This window comes from Brassica oleracea, chromosome C7 (assembly GCF_000695525.1).
Source record: "Brassica oleracea var. oleracea cultivar TO1000 chromosome C7, BOL, whole genome shotgun sequence".
Taxonomy (NCBI): domain Eukaryota; kingdom Viridiplantae; phylum Streptophyta; class Magnoliopsida; order Brassicales; family Brassicaceae; genus Brassica; species Brassica oleracea.
In genome coordinates, this window is record NC_027754.1 from 37,225,961 (window position 1) to 37,241,727 (window position 15,767).

The 15,767-nt window shown below is 35.7% G+C and overlaps 1 protein-coding gene and 1 pseudogene across 1 annotated transcript; one reads left to right on the top strand and one right to left on the bottom strand.

Moving 5' to 3' along the window:
* The first annotated feature begins 2,705 nt into the window (after positions 1 to 2,705).
* Positions 2,706 to 3,549, top strand: LOC106303230 (glutathione S-transferase T2-like). Its single transcript, XM_013739560.1, has 3 exons — positions 2,706 to 2,917; positions 2,988 to 3,062; positions 3,123 to 3,549. The coding sequence occupies exons 1-3, from the start codon at positions 2,706 to 2,708 to the stop codon at positions 3,547 to 3,549; spliced, it is 714 nt and encodes a 237-aa protein (XP_013595014.1).
* Positions 3,550 to 6,694: 3,145 nt separating this feature from the next.
* Positions 6,695 to 8,579, bottom strand: LOC106303231 (annotated as a pseudogene).
* Positions 8,580 to 15,767: the final 7,188 nt, after the last annotated feature.

The window sequence follows — 15,767 nt, forward strand, 5'->3', positions numbered from 1 at the left end:
AAAAGAAATAATCCGCAACATGTTTTTCAACTAAAAACTTTGCAACTCTCCTCTCTTAATTCACTTGCATTATAGCTTGTGGTCATCATGAATTCACGACAAATATGAGTTTCCATCCTTTAAATATAATAATTACTATAAATTCACAGAAAAACATATGACTGCAAAAAAAGAAAAAAAGTAAAGAAAACAAAATTATAACACAGTGAATATTCTTTGCATCATGAATGACGAAATTAAATGTTTACATGATCATGACTCATATTCATCAAATGGTAGTAGCAAGAGAATGCTCTAAGCTATGTCGTTCACTGGTTGTGGACACAACGTCAAAAGACTTGAGCATTCCCCAAGGCTCCCCAAATAGGTCTTTCTTAATCTTTTTCTTCATACCACATTCATACTCGTCCCACAAAACAGCCATTTTCCCACCATAATCAATCAATTTAACCTGGTCACTTAAAGATAACCTAGGATATATTTCTAAACCCTTAAAATCTTTCCATAGTCTCTCTCTGGAGTGATACCAATAGATCTTCCAGCTATAAAGGTATAACACATTCTCTATCACACAAAGAGATGATGAGCTACGCCATCCCATATTCATCCCTAAGTTTGCTCTCCATCTTATTTATGCCTTTGTGCAGCTTGTAAGTCACTCTCTCTACCTCACATTTTACATAGACCGCTCCTTCAGAGTTACACTTTTGTACCCGGAGGCTCTACATATCTCCTCGCTAGGTATCTGCAAAAATATCCCAAGTTTGTGTCTTGGTATCAAAAACCTCCATCCAATTCGTCAAATTGATATCTTTGCAGCCTCCTGTTACATATATTTTCTCATCACAGACGCAAGCAGATTAGCAGAATGGAACGCACGGGCCACGTTCATGCTCAGGGTCGGAGGCACTAAGAGGCTTGTGGGGTCAAGTGACCCCTTAAAATTAGGGGAATTTTTTTTAGTGTATCTTTTAAAAAAAATTCTATAATGTTTAGTTAAAATTTGGCTTTTTTTTTGCTAAATTGTAAATATCATTAAGTCAATAATGATGGTTTGCAATCCAGTTTGATTAAAGTTTGGCATTTGACCCCATTAATATTAAATTTATATATTATGATCCCAGTAAAAAATATTTCTAACTCCACCACTGTTTATGCCATTCGTGAGAATGATTGTCCAAGACCATAACCCTAAGATCATCTCCATCGCTGGTTTATAAGGGGTTTATAAGCAAGCTTCTTACCCGTTTTTGATTTAATAAGTAATATAATTAAGTGGGATGGTTAGAAGTGTCTCTTAATTAACAATTTTAAGGGGTGAGCTCTAAAGTACGTGGCAAGTGGAAATAGTCGTGCATTTCCCCTAGTTTCGTTTAGTGAAAAAAAGAGTCATTCGAAGCGAGAGAATTAAAAAAAAAACCACCGACGGCGATTATTTGGCGACTCGGGATCGTCTTTGTTCTTAGGTAAATCAATACGAAAATCGATTCTCCGAGTTGTTTAGCCGTCGATTTATGGATTGCTACTTGTTCGATGTTGTTTTCCTGTCAATTTTGTGTTCGGTTTTGATTAACAAATCGAATTGGGGATCGATTTGAAATTAGGGTTTTCGTCAGGGTTCAAAGACGATTTGGGATTTGGGGCTTTCGTCTTCGTTTGTGTTTGTTTTCGATTAGATTAGGTTTTCAAATCGATACAGGGTTCGTTTTCAAATTAGGTTTTCAAATTAGATTTTGGATTTGGTGATTTCGTCTTTCGTCTTCGTTTGTTTGTTTTCGTCTTTGTTTGGGTTTGCTTTCGTCTTTGTTTATTTCTTGTTACTGATGCCCAATGTAATCATAGTTGTTTGTCCAGTTTTCTTAGAAAATGTAATCATAGTTGTTTGTCCAGTTTTCTTAGAAAATGTAATCATAGTTGTTTGTCCAGTTTTCTTAGAAAATGTAATCATAGTTGTTTGTCCAGTTTTCTTAGAAAATGTAATCATAGTTGTTTGTCCAGTTTTCTTAGAAAATGTAATCATAGTTGTTTGTCCAGTTTTCTTAGAAAATGTAATCATAGTTGTTATATTTATGTAGGGTGATGGGATGCATTACAGGCAGCCGTGGGTCTGTGCAGTCGAGGAAGAGCTAGGTTTCATGAAAACGAGGCTGGAAAAATGTGAAGAGTATAAATCCCTGGTGGTAAAGCTGGAAGTCGAGAATCAGGAGTTGAAGGTGAGTTGCCTTCTATCTTTTCTTAACGATTTAGGTTATGTGGCTGGTATTCTTCAAAATCTTGACACACATTTTAAAATTCTTGCAGGCAGAGGTGGAGAAGCTCTTAGCCCGAGTGTCTCAGCTTGAGTATGCGCATAAGGTGAGTTCATAAAACATTTTAAAGTTTTTTTAAGATATATAATCATCTAGTTTGAACATTTAAACATTATTTCAAACTTTGAAGTTTTTAAACATTAACTTCCACTTCATTTCAAACTTTTTTTTCTTTGAAACATTAACTTCGTATCTGACTCCAAACTTTTAATTGTTTCTTCCTAACTGCATTGAGTTGATTGGTCTTTAAAGCTCTATGTTAACTTTCGAAGGGTGGTGGTTAGGATTAGGTTAGATAGTAAATACATCATTTAACGAAGAACACTAGTTAAATAGACCTAGACACACAGAGTTTTACCAACCACAGATAGTAACCAAAACCCACAAACTTAGAAAATGGCATCATATTCTCCAGGGTTTGTTAGCCTTTTAACAAGCCAAACCGGAGAATTTAGCACTCCAGGGTTTGTGAACCTCTCAGGTTCTGAATCCATAGACCTCGAGTCACCTGATCTTCCAACTTTTAGCAGCCACTCCTCAGAAGCATCTACTGTCAAGGAGAGGAAGAAATGGTCTCCGAAAGAGGATGTTATTCTCATAAGCGCACAGTGCTTGGCTCAACACCAGCAAGGATCCAATAGTAGGGAATGAGCTAAAGTTGGGAACTTTCTGGTCAAGGATCCAGAATTACTACAACTCAAGTGTTCAGCATGTTGGGTTGGACACTAGGGAGCTAGGTCAGTGCAAGCAAAGGTGGGGAAGGCTTAATGACCTAGTTTGAAAATTCTGTGGTTGCTATGATGCGGCATTGAGGGACCAATCAAGCGGTGAGAATGACAATGATGTGATGAAGAAAGCACTAGACATGTTCTTCAATGACCGTGGTTGTAATTTCACTCTAGAACATGCCTGGAGAGAGCTTAGGCATGACCAGAAATGGTGCTCTGCGTATAAGGCTAAGGATAGTTCTAAAGTGAAGCGGAAGACGGTTGGTGGTGATGTTCAAGGCGATGAGGAGGTTACTGGTGCTAGGCCTCTGGGTATCAAGGCTGCTAAAGCGGCTAAGAAAAAGAAGGGTGTTCAAGAGGAATCTAATCACACGGAGTTAAGAACAGTGTTGGAGATGAAAGACAAACTAAACAAGCAGAAGTTGCTGGAGAAGTTGCTTGAGAAGCTTGACCCTCTTTCTGAGATGGAAATGTCACTAAAACTTAAATTTATGTCAGAAATGTTAGGATAAGTTTGAGTTTGTTGTGTTCTTAGGTAAATCGGTAATAGGTTTGAGTTAGTTATCCTGTGTTGAATTGTTTAGCACAGAGGAGTCTAATCTCTTGTTGTTTTCTGTCACAGGTGGAATAGATGACCACGGGAGCAGAGCACAGGAGCACAACACTGCTATCTTTTGTTGTTTTATATCATGTGAACTTTGATATGTCTTGTTGTTTTATGTCATGTGAACCTTTCTTTTTATTTTAGTCGTCATGTGAACTACTCTTTGTCTATTTAAATGTATCTGAACTTCTTTTTATTTATGTCATGTGAACCTTTCTTTTTATTTTAGTCGTCATGTGAACTACTCTTTGTCTATTTAAATGTATCTGAACTTCTTTTTATTTATGTCATGTGAACCTTTCTTGTGTTTGTTTTGTATTTCTTTATCATCTTTCTGGTTCTTGTCTACTTTCCATTGCATTTACGGTTCAGTATAAGCAAAGGAGAGTTCAACTATATCATCCAGTTCTTTTTGTAAGCGGTGTTGCAATATCTCTTCTTTCTTGTTCTTGCTATTCATCTTTCTGGTTCTTGCTATATCTCTTCTTCACTTGATACTACTATTACTATATATGTAAGCTTGTGTTTAGTGTTTTCATTAGAAACACCAAACGAACATGAAAAGCAACAACACAACCATAGATAATTTAGTTCATTATTGGTTTACAATAATATTGTTTGGTCTTTCTTTTATTACAGGGATTTAAAAGTTTTATTAAGAGTTTAACATGGCATCTTCATCCAACGACGAAGAACAAAATTTAGAAAACATGTTTGAAGATTATTTCGAACAACAAATCGAAGTAATGTACAACAACATAGTGGACTATCAACCAACAGTACCGAGGAGACGAGCATACATAGAAAGAAACCGTGAGGAAGGGCACAACCGCTTGTGGAATGACTATTTCAGTGAGGAGCCGACATATCCACCTCACAATTTTAGGCGCCGTTTCCGAATGAACCAATCATTATTCACGGGGATTGTTAATTGCTTCTCCAATGAAGTTCCTTATTTTCAACATAGAAGAGATGCAGTTGGCCGGTTCGGGCTATCTCCACTACAAAAGTGTACTGCAACATATTCGTATGTTGGCCTATGATTGTGCAGGTGATATGGTGGACGAATATCTCCGCATGGGTGAGACCACTGCCTTATTGTGTTTGGAAAAATTTACTGAAGGAATCATAGATTTATATGGAGAGGAGTATTTACGAAGACCCACACCTGAAGATCTTCAACGACTACTTGATATCGGAGAGGTACACGGTTTCCTTGGGATGATAGGAAGCATTGACTGTATGCATTGGGAGTGAAAAAATTGTCCACATTCTTGGAAAGGTCAATATACACATGGTGCAGGGAAGCCAACAATTGTTCTAGAGGCTGTAGCTTCACAAGACCTCTGGATATGACACACGTTTTTTGGACCACCAGGTATCTTGAACGATATTAACGTCCTTGATCGGTCTCCGGTTTTTGATGACATTATCTATGGTCGAGCTCCAAGAGTTGAATTCACCGTCAACGGTCACAAGTATCATAGGGCCTACTACCTCACCGACGGTATATATCCAAAGTGGCCTACCTTTATCCAATCCATCTCTATTCCTCAAGGTCCAAAGGACGTGTTATTTGCAGAACGTCAAGAAGCCGCCAGAAAAGATGTCGAGCGTGCATTTGGAGTCTTGCAAGCTCGTTTTGCAATTGTTAGAAACCCGGCTCTTCTTTGGGAGAAGGAAAAAATCAGCAACATTATCAGAGCATGTATCATACTACACAATATGATAGTGGAAGAAGAACGAGATGGATACACTCGATACGATATATCAGAATTCGTAGAAGGAGAAACAAGCAAAAGTTCAGAGGTAGATTTCTCGTTCTCTACAAACATGCCTTCAAATCTCGGTAATATACTTGCCATTCGGAGTGAACTTCGCGACCAAAGGAAACATGAACGAAAGACCGATTTAATTGAGAATATATTTTTGAAAATTTGGTAACCAACAATCATAATTATTGTATGTTTTATATTTTTTTCAATAAACATAATTTTTTTTTCATAAATTAAATAGTATTAGTTTATTCCTAAGAACCCCACTTTGGAGTTCACCAAAAAATTGAAAATCTTTAACTTTACAAAATTAATTAAAAAAAAAAATTTTTTGCTAAGAACCTCTCTTGAGAGGTTCACCAATAGAGTTGCTCTAAGGATCAGCTTGTTAGGAAATACGCGGTCAAATTTTGCGGAAAGCCAGAATTTATGGGAGCGGGAAAGAAGCACACACACCAAATTGTTAACGGAGTTCGGCCAATGATGCCTACGTCTCCGGACCTGCTACAGATCTTTTATTATTAACCAGGGAATTTTTACAAGCTCACAACTCACACCCCGATCTCAAATACACTCAGAAATTACTAGTAATTTCTTAAAGAAGATTTTTTGTGAGAAAAAAAAAAATTATCAGAACATCTAGGTTTTCACTTTGCACATTACAACACAATGAGGAGGATAACACAAGCTTTCTTTTAATAAGTATCAAAGGGAACATACGTAAGCTGATTGCAACAGCTGCATTGTTTTTCAGAACATTAGTATACATATTGCAAGCAAGACCAACACACAGAACCCATCAAAAGAAACTACTAAAAGCTGAAGCTTTAGCATTGTCATCAACATTCCAGTATGATGACCCTCACTTCTCATGGCTGCCATGTGGTGATCCATCCAGCCAAACTTGCAACATTGTTAGAGATATCTTCGATGGTGTTGCTTTGTAGCGCAATGACAATCTCCTCTTGGTAACTATCTTTTGCTTCTTCGAGCAGAACTTGGAAGATCTCCTCTTGTTAATCAAGTCCATGAACCGTTTCGATCAAAGTTTATCCAACAGCGGGAAACAAATCTATTAAGATTTATATAGTTTACCAAAGTGCCAAAGATTATATTAGAGTCTAAAACAGCAGAGAGATCAATGAAGTCTAAAACAGCAGGAAGAGAAGGCTACATCTACGTTATGGTAGCAAATGCTATAGATAGTTAACACCATACTTGCTGTTTTGTATCATAGTTCATACATACATGCACCATAACACAATAAAAAAACCCTTTTCACATAGATTCATGCGTCAAGATAAAAGCCAATGCTCCTGAATCAACTTCAATCAGGTCTTTCAGCTCTCCGTATATCTCTTTGGTCACACGCCGAGCAGGAGCCTTATGCGAGAACCTGAGTCTCTCTGAATTCGTGATTGTAAATATCGGCTCCGACCCATCAATCTCGTTATGTTTGTACTCCGTAACTTCCCTAAAGAGTAAACTTTCTTCATCATCATCACAACTGGGCTCACGCTCTAGTAATAAGACCTTATACCCTAAAGTGTCATCAAGAACTTGAACAACGTCATAGCTGCACACACCAACTTTCCTAAACTCCATGTATTCACTCCAGAATCTGTATATCACCCACACTTCTCCAATCTTGGGCAGAATCGTATATTCATTACCATCAATGGAGGTTTCAGGCACTACCTGATGTGAAACATCATCTGTAGTTATGATTTCTAGAGCATTTCTCGCGTAGTAAGTTCCACAACCAACAGGCATTTTCTTGTCTTCATACTGGATCACATCCAGAGGGAAACAAGCAGGTTTTAACCGACGTACGTGTAGTTTGTAGACTGCCTTCTGATGGAGCACCCGAGTGAAAGTGATCTTTTGTATCTTACCGTAGTACAGAGGAAACTCATGACCACTGCAAAATGACCAAATCTAGACTATTTGAAAAACCTTCCCCTTACTAGCAAAGTAGATGGTTTGAGGTTTAGCTTTTCTATTACTCCCAGAGTTTGAAGTTGTAAGCTTTGCTAATAGATGTGAGGCACTATTGTATCTTCAATTGTTTCAGGTAATGCAGCTTTGTCCAGCTCATAAGCATCTTTAGGCACACCTTCAATTCCAGTCAGTTTGAAGAAAGGAACACTGTGGGAGAATTGATACAATCTGTGAGGTAAAATGCGAAATATGTCTGCATGACCAGTTCCCATCCGAAAGAAGACACTTGCGTACCCTTTTGCTTTATGCAAGAATGCAACAGAAACACCAGCTTTGTCAGCGTAATCTCAACAAATTCATACTCGTAACTGCGGTGAGAATCTGGCTGTGAAGACCAGTTGATATCCCAGTTTTTGAATAGAGCCCAAGTCTCGCCTTTTCTCGGGGAAACAATGAGATGGCCTGTGTTGATTCCTTCCTTGCAGTGTACAACATGTGAGAATAGGGAAAGGTCTTATGTGTTCTGATGTTTCCCAAGCTTGAACTGACCAGCAGAAACAGGCAAGTCTTCTTCAAGCCATTGGATCTGTTTCTCATCATCTGGATCTGGCTCTAAGTACGTGATCCTAAGGCCAAAGGTAGGAGTTGAAACTTTTCGGATCCGGGCATACAATCTAGGCATTCCATCCACTTTATCATAAAGAGCCCAAGTCTGCCCGACCGAAAAGTTTACTTCTTTCCTCAGTTTCTCAAAGTCATTAAACTTCAGACCATCATATCCAGTACTGCAACTTTCACCATGCTCATTCATCTTTCTCTTCTCACCAACACCAACCGCACAGCTCAAACCAAGCAATGCCTCAATAGCAGGTTCATATACTTCTTGCCAAGTTCCATGTACCTCTTTTGTTACTCTCGAAGTAGTAACTTGATGCGAGAATCTGAGCATTTCACATTTTGGGATTGTGAATCTCACATCGGCACCATCAGTCCAATGCCCAGCAGCGGCCATATACACCGAACGAACACCTGCAGAATCCGCTGATTTAAAGCCACCATCAGGAGCCAACAGCAGAACCTTGTAGTCCAGTTTATCATCAAGAACTTCCACAAGGTCATAAGTCTGGGACTTCAGATCAACGGCTTCAAGGTCATTACTCCAGTTTCTGTATATTGCCCAAACATCACCAGTCTTGGGCAAGATGCTGTAGTTGTTAGGAAATACGCGGTCAAATTTTGCGGAAAGCCAGAATTTATGGGAGCGGGAAAGAAGCACACACACCAAATTGTTAACGGAGTTCGGCCAATGATGCCTACGTCTCCGGACCTGCTACAGATCTTTTATTATTAACCAGGGAATTTTTACAAGCTCACAACTCACACCCCGATCCCAAATACACTCAGAAATTACTAGTAATTTCTTAAAGAAGATTTTTTGTGAGAAAAAAAAGTTTCTTTTTTTTCCTTCTTCTTTTTTTCTTCTCCTCTCCTCTCTCGTTCTTTTCTCTCTGTTTTCTTGTTTTGGGATGATTTTCCTCTTCACCTCAGCTCTCCTTTTATAAGCATGAAGAAGGTGTTTGGTGGCTCACAATCTTTGACAAAACCAACGTCAACAATTTCAGCTCACCGTCCATGCCGTCACCGTCCATGCCGACCAACACGTAAAACGTGTTTTAACACAGCTTTGTTAATTATTCCTAACATTTACCAACCCTCCAGAAAAGTAGATATTAGGATCAACCACTGAAACTTGGGATGAAGATGAGCAAGGTGGAAGATTGGAGATGAAACCGGGATTAAATTTTTTTTCCTTTTTCTTGCACCAAACCGGGATTAAAATCTTTTTGGAGCTATTCGGCGTTGGACGACAGAGAGTAAACCAAAGTGTTGGGTTAGGGTCTGTAGAAAGCGATAAGCATACGTAGAGTGGTGAAGCTTTGTTGAGGCAAGGAGCGATCGGAATTAATCTCTTGGAGACTAATGAGAGAATTGGATAATCTAGTCTTGAGACGCGTGCTAAACAGTTTAATACCAAATCATCTGGAAGCATCAGAAAATTTGTCATCCTTTTTACCTCTTAGGGTTTTTAAAAATTGTTTTTTCACGTAAGGAAACCAAAACCTTTAACCCGAAATCGAAAACTCAGACCAAAACTGGAGATTGTACGTGTCTTGAGATTCAGCTATGTTTGACTTGATGAATTTGAGAGATTTTTTTTTTTTTTTGACAACTTGAGAGATTTAAGAAGAGGTTTATATCGGTTGCAATAAACGAAGGAGCAAAAGTTTTATGGCAAATCTCCAAAATAGCACATTTATAAGTTTATATCACAAAAATAGCACTCAAAAACTAAAATGACCAAAATAGCATTTTATCTTTTGAAAATTTTAATTTTTTTATTTTTCAAAATTTGAAATCTTTACCTCATTTCTCAACTCTAAACCCTAAACCCTAAACCCTAAACTTTAAACCCTAAACCCTAAACTCTAAACTCTAAATCCTAAACCGTAAACCCTAAATCCTAAACCCCACTCTTTAACTCTAAACCCTAAGTTTATGACTTTTGATAAAATATTAAGTGCTATTTTTGTGACTTTTGACTTTGAGTGCTAGTTTGAAAACAAAAACTTGATTTAGTGCTATTTTTGTCTTTTTCTCAAAGTTTTATGCATGTTTTATATACATTTTCCCTGTTCGTAAAGAAAGCTTATTTTCCTTTCTTTTTTTTTTTTACTTTTCCTTATCATTCTAGTAAAAATATAAAACGGCACGTGTTCCCAATTTTCCTAATTCTATACCGTAACTTTGTTATGTAAGGTGCGACTGATGACCATTTTGGAAACAAAAAAAACGAATAAAAATGAATATAGAAGAATAAAATTGCAGGAATGAAAAAGAATGGTGATCAATGAACGATGAGGAATAATGCATTCCCTAACATTTCTTAAAAAAAACACCATTCATAAAGAATAATTTTTTCTTCTCATTCTCTACCATTCTGAAAAATTGTCCTTTCTCTTCGATTTTGCGACAACACTTTCCTTTTTGAAGGAAATTGATACTCGAATTTTGTATTGGTGCGTTCTATTTCTTTTAAGGCTTTAAATCCAAAGTTCTTCAATCGAATAGATGGATCCCATGCATCAACCATAATTATTGAAAAACATTTATAAAAGTATTTAAAAGATGCAAATGTTTTTTAATTAATGATCAAAAAAAATGACTTAAAACAAAAATTGAAATATTGTTATTTAAAAAAAAAAAATAATTTTCTCATTTAAAATATAGACAGTAAATTTTGCTTCAACATTTGTAGGCATTTTGTATCGTATTAGTTAGTTCTATGTATATATGACTAGGGATGTTAATATGAGCTCAATCCTACAGGGTTAGCCCTAACCCTGTGAAACCATTTGTATCTCTAACATTTATTTATGTAACAGGGTTTAAAAAGGACAAACCTTAATAGGTCTAGGGCTTAAATCTTAACCCTTTAATTTTGATTCACACAATTATTATACAATATTTAAATAGATACTGAAATTTTAAATTTGTTAGATAATGCAAAATAGAATTTTTCCGTCAAAATTTCAAAAACAAAAAAAAAATCAATTTTTTTTACCAAAACGGAAAATCAAGTTTTAGCTAAAACGGGAAATCAAGTTTAGGTAAAGCAGAAAATCGAATTTTCCCGCCAAAAACTAAAAATTGAATTTTCCCCCACAACTAAGAATCACGTTTTTCTGCCAAAAACGAAAACTGAGTAACGAAAACTGAGTTTTTCCCACCAAAAACTAAAATCGAGTATTTCGGCCAAAACCACAAAATCAAATTTCCCGCCAAAACCGAAAAACTCAATTTTAAGTTATGGCGGGAAAACTCGATCTTGCGGTTTTGGCTGGAAATCCCAATTGTGATTTTTTTCCGAAAACTTGGCTTTTTTGTTTTTGGCGGGAAACTCAAATTTTCGTTTTTGGCGGGAAAAACTCGGGTTTGAAATTTTGGTGGGAAAACTTGGGTTTGTGGTTTTGGCGGGAAACTCGGGTTTGTGGTTTTGGCGGGAAAACTCATTTTCCGGTTTTGGCAAGAAAAAATCAATTTTTCGGTTTTGACGGAAAAACTCGGGTTTGTGGTTTTGGCGGAAAAACTTGATTTTTGGTTTTGGCGGGAAAACTTGATTTTGCGGTGTTGGCGGAAACTCGATTTTGCAGTTTTGGAGAATAAAACTTGATTTTCCGGTTTTGGCGAGAAAATTCAATTTTGTGGTTTTGGTGGAAAAACTCAAATTAGGATTTGGCGGAAAAAAACACAATTTTTGTTTTTGACGGAAAAACTTTATTCTTATCTGTGGGGTCAAAAACTCGATTTTGCGATTTTGGTAGGAAAACTTGATTTTGATGCTCAACAAATTGGAGGAAAGAATCATATCATATCTTAATTTTTCTAATTTTATCTTTAAAATTTAAGAACAAAAATAAATGAAATATTTTTTTTCAATTAAATGGGCTAACCCTTGATTATAATTGGCTTAAAATAGGGCTTGGTTAAAATAGGATTGAGTTTATAATAAACAAAAGAGGATTAAACCCTAACCATGTAGTTAACATCCCTATATATGACATTATATATTGTATATAATATTTAACCAAATAATCATGTTCTATATTACTAATTAACCATTAGGCTTGTTAGAATAGTCTTTTGATGTTAAAAAAATATTACGTTTGTATAAAAACAATAGATCTACTAAAGGAAAATTTTATTACACTAACATTCAACTTAAACAGATATCCAAATAATCACATTCCATCAGGATAATTGATGCTTTAATATGACTGAATAACCAAAGAGAAAACTTATATGGAGATACAATCAAAGCATAGGTTATGACTATTCAAACGTATGAACGTAGTATCGATTGCAGATATAAAATGTATAAATACAATAGAAACACGAATGAATAATGTTTTGGTAATGACATGTCCAATCGTCTATCAGCACATGCAGTACACTTTTAAAACTACGACGGCAGAAAAAGATGTGATGTCTCCTAAACTAGTTTCTCAAAGTGACCTAAATTTTAGCTTCGCCCTATTCTCTTATATATGGACTACGGCATGCCATGTCGACTATACGTCAGAATCTTTCACAAATCAATGTCACTCACCAATAAATGCTGCTGAAATTTTTTCCCTCTACAGTGTACCAATACTTGTCACACGCCTATACATACATGTCTACATAATGATTGTGTGTGCATGTCGACGATATAAAAACTCTGGCCACGTGAGCAGTACTCCTTGAGAGTGGGAAGTGTTTCTCGAAGCAATGTCTCTTTAGACACGTTTCGGATTCCCGTAGGTTCGCCAAGAAGCTGACATTGCTCTGTGGGGTCAAAAACTCGATTTTGCGATTTTGGTAGGAAAACTTGATTTTGATGCTCAACAAATTGGAGGAAAGAATCATATCATATCTTAATTTTTCTAATTTTATCTTTAAAATTTAAGAACAAAAATAAATGAAATATTTTTTTTCAATTAAATGGGCTAACCCTTGATTATAATTGGCTTAAAATAGGGCTTGGTTAAAATAGGATTGAGTTTATAATAAACAAAAGAGGATTAAACCCTAACCATGTAGTTAACATCCCTATATATGACATTATATATTGTATATAATATTTAACCAAATAATCATGTTCTATATTACTAATTAACCATTAGGCTTGTTAGAATAGTCTTTTGATGTTAAAAAAATATTACGTTTGTATAAAAACAATAGATCTACTAAAGGAAAATTTTATTACACTAACATTCAACTTAAACAGATATCCAAATAATCACATTCCATCAGGATAATTGATGCTTTAATATGACTGAATAACCAAAGAGAAAACTTATATGGAGATACAATCAAAGCATAGGTTATGACTATTCAAACGTATGAACGTAGTATCGATTGCAGATATAAAATGTATAAATACAATAGAAACACGAATGAATAATGTTTTGGTAATGACATGTCCAATCGTCTATCAGCACATGCAGTACACTTTTAAAACTACGACGGCAGAAAAAGATGTGATGTCTCCTAAACTAGTTTCTCAAAGTGACCTAAATTTTAGCTTCGCCCTATTCTCTTATATATGGACTACGGCATGCCATGTCGACTATACGTCAGAATCTTTCACAAATCAATGTCACTCACCAATAAATGCTGCTGAAATTTTTTCCCTCTACAGTGTACCAATACTTGTCACACGCCTATACATACATGTCTACATAATGATTGTGTGTGCATGTCGACGATATAAAAACTCTGGCCACGTGAGCAGTACTCCTTGAGAGTGGGAAGTGTTTCTCGAAGCAATGTCTCTTTAGACACGTTTCGGATTCCCGTAGGTTCGCCAAGAAGCTGACATTGCGTTCTTCACGTGAACCACTGTGTTCTATTGCTTAAGTTTATGTGGGATTTTTTTTGGACAAGCCTCGTCAACGATGTGATTACAAATCATATAGACTAATTAGTTAAACCAATAAGGTATCATGATCATTACTTGCATCTCGATGCATTGTTTTGTTTCGGGTACAAAGTCATGACGTTATGAATGTAGGGATACAAAGCAGGACCTACTGTCGACATATCTTTGTCCATATTGTATTCCAACTTGTTGCACAAAAAAAAATTGTATTCCAACTTTTAAATATTTACAGTCGGATACGCAACATTTACAAAATACAAATATCTTTCAAATTCTTGGAAATTTTGAATTTTCTTGCAAATGATGTCTCATCATTTCATCCACTTGATAGGCTGTTTTTTCTTCATATAATGTGTGAGCTGCTTGGTATAATGGTCATCACTGAGAGACTGACACAACCACTGCAAAAGTTTTTGCGTACTGTCTCTTCGACGCTCTAGCACGAAAGCCAATCAGAACTTATGCGTTTCTAGCTAGCAAAAACAATTAAAAAAGATAATTTATCCCAAAAATAAACAAAAATATAGCGCTATGTATGTTTCCAACTTATTTAAACTTATTTTAAAATTTATGAAATGAGAAACATATATCCTGAGATCAATAGTAAGATCGAAGAACATAAAGTTAAAGAGCCTCTAAGAATCAGGATACATTAGCGAAAATAATATCATCATGCCCCATGGGGTCCCTAAAATATTCCATCAATATATATACCTAATATTAGTGGCATCAAAGTTGTACGGAAGATGAACAAGAGTTTGCGATGGTAATTTCTAATACGACACAGCCTAATATTATGTTACTAGCTCGATCACATATTCACATGACATGACAATGTTTAACTTTTTATATGATAGATGATTTCATGAATTTTTGCTAGAATTATTTACATCCTAGGACAGTTTCAAGTTTTTTATTACAAAATAGAGTAGTTATTGCTCCTAAGGTAGTTTTTTACAACTACCAGCTAACTAAGTTTATTCTTGCAACTAAATAGGTCCCACAATTCTCAATTTCATTTTTCTTCTCTTTCTCTAATAGAGAAATAATTCTAAAAGTAACAAAATGAAGAAGTTGATAAATCGTAATCTGAACAAGATGTCGAAGAACAAAATGAGAAATCCTGAGAAATCCCAAGAGAAAATCTGGAAAACAAAATGAAGAATACGATCTCTTCATATCTGCCGCCAAAAACAAAATGAAGAACACGATTGCGGTTCCTCTGTTTTTTCGCCATGAATCAACACGACCAAGCTTCTTCTTCCACGCCGTGCTCAGCAACTCATCCGCCTCGCGTTGAGACAGTAATAAAAAAAAAGAAGCAAAATTTACGTTTTTGTTGTAGAAACAGAGTAATTTTGAGCTTGAAATAGTGTCTTATACGATATTTCTACAGGTTTAAAGGTATAATAAGCAAGAAAAATGAAAAAAACTGATGATTCAGGTGAGAATAATGGCTGGCGGCTATATAGAGAAATTCCGGAAAACCCTTATTGATTTTGGGGAAGATGAAGTTAAAATTACGAAAATGCCACTCATTAAAAAACATGAAAATATGATTCATATGTACATGATATGTTGGACATACAATTACACTATCCACATGTACAACAATCCATATGTACACTATTTTGAAATATTACAAGTAGCTCAACAATAAATTCAATTAAACATTTACGAATTTGTAACATAGATTTACAAGTTTCAACATTGTATGTTCATATGTACACAAAATTAATGTCACATAAGAATTCAAAGCAAAGTCTAAATTGTTTTGATTATGTAAATTTTGATTTTTTCGGACAGAGTTGGAGATATACATCATGTTCGTCTTAAATTTTGATTCATTCGGATAAAGTAAACAAACTCCATGTTGCATTTTTGTTGTTATGTACATCATGTTCATGTACACAAGTATATTGAGTACAC

What these genes read in the sequence shown, in the direction of transcription:
- LOC106303230 (XM_013739560.1), top strand. Translation starts at nt 2,706, where the DNA reads ATGGCATCATATTCTCCAGGGTTTGTTAGCCTTTTAACAAGCCAAACC. An exon ending in GTTATTCTCATAAGCGCACA is followed by an intron (nt 2,918 to 2,987) that starts GTGCTTGGCTCA and finishes TTTCTGGTCAAG; the next exon opens with GATCCAGAATTACTACAACT. An exon ending in CTAGGTCAGTGCAAGCAAAG is followed by an intron (nt 3,063 to 3,122) that starts GTGGGGAAGGCT and finishes TGCGGCATTGAG; the next exon opens with GGACCAATCAAGCGGTGAGA.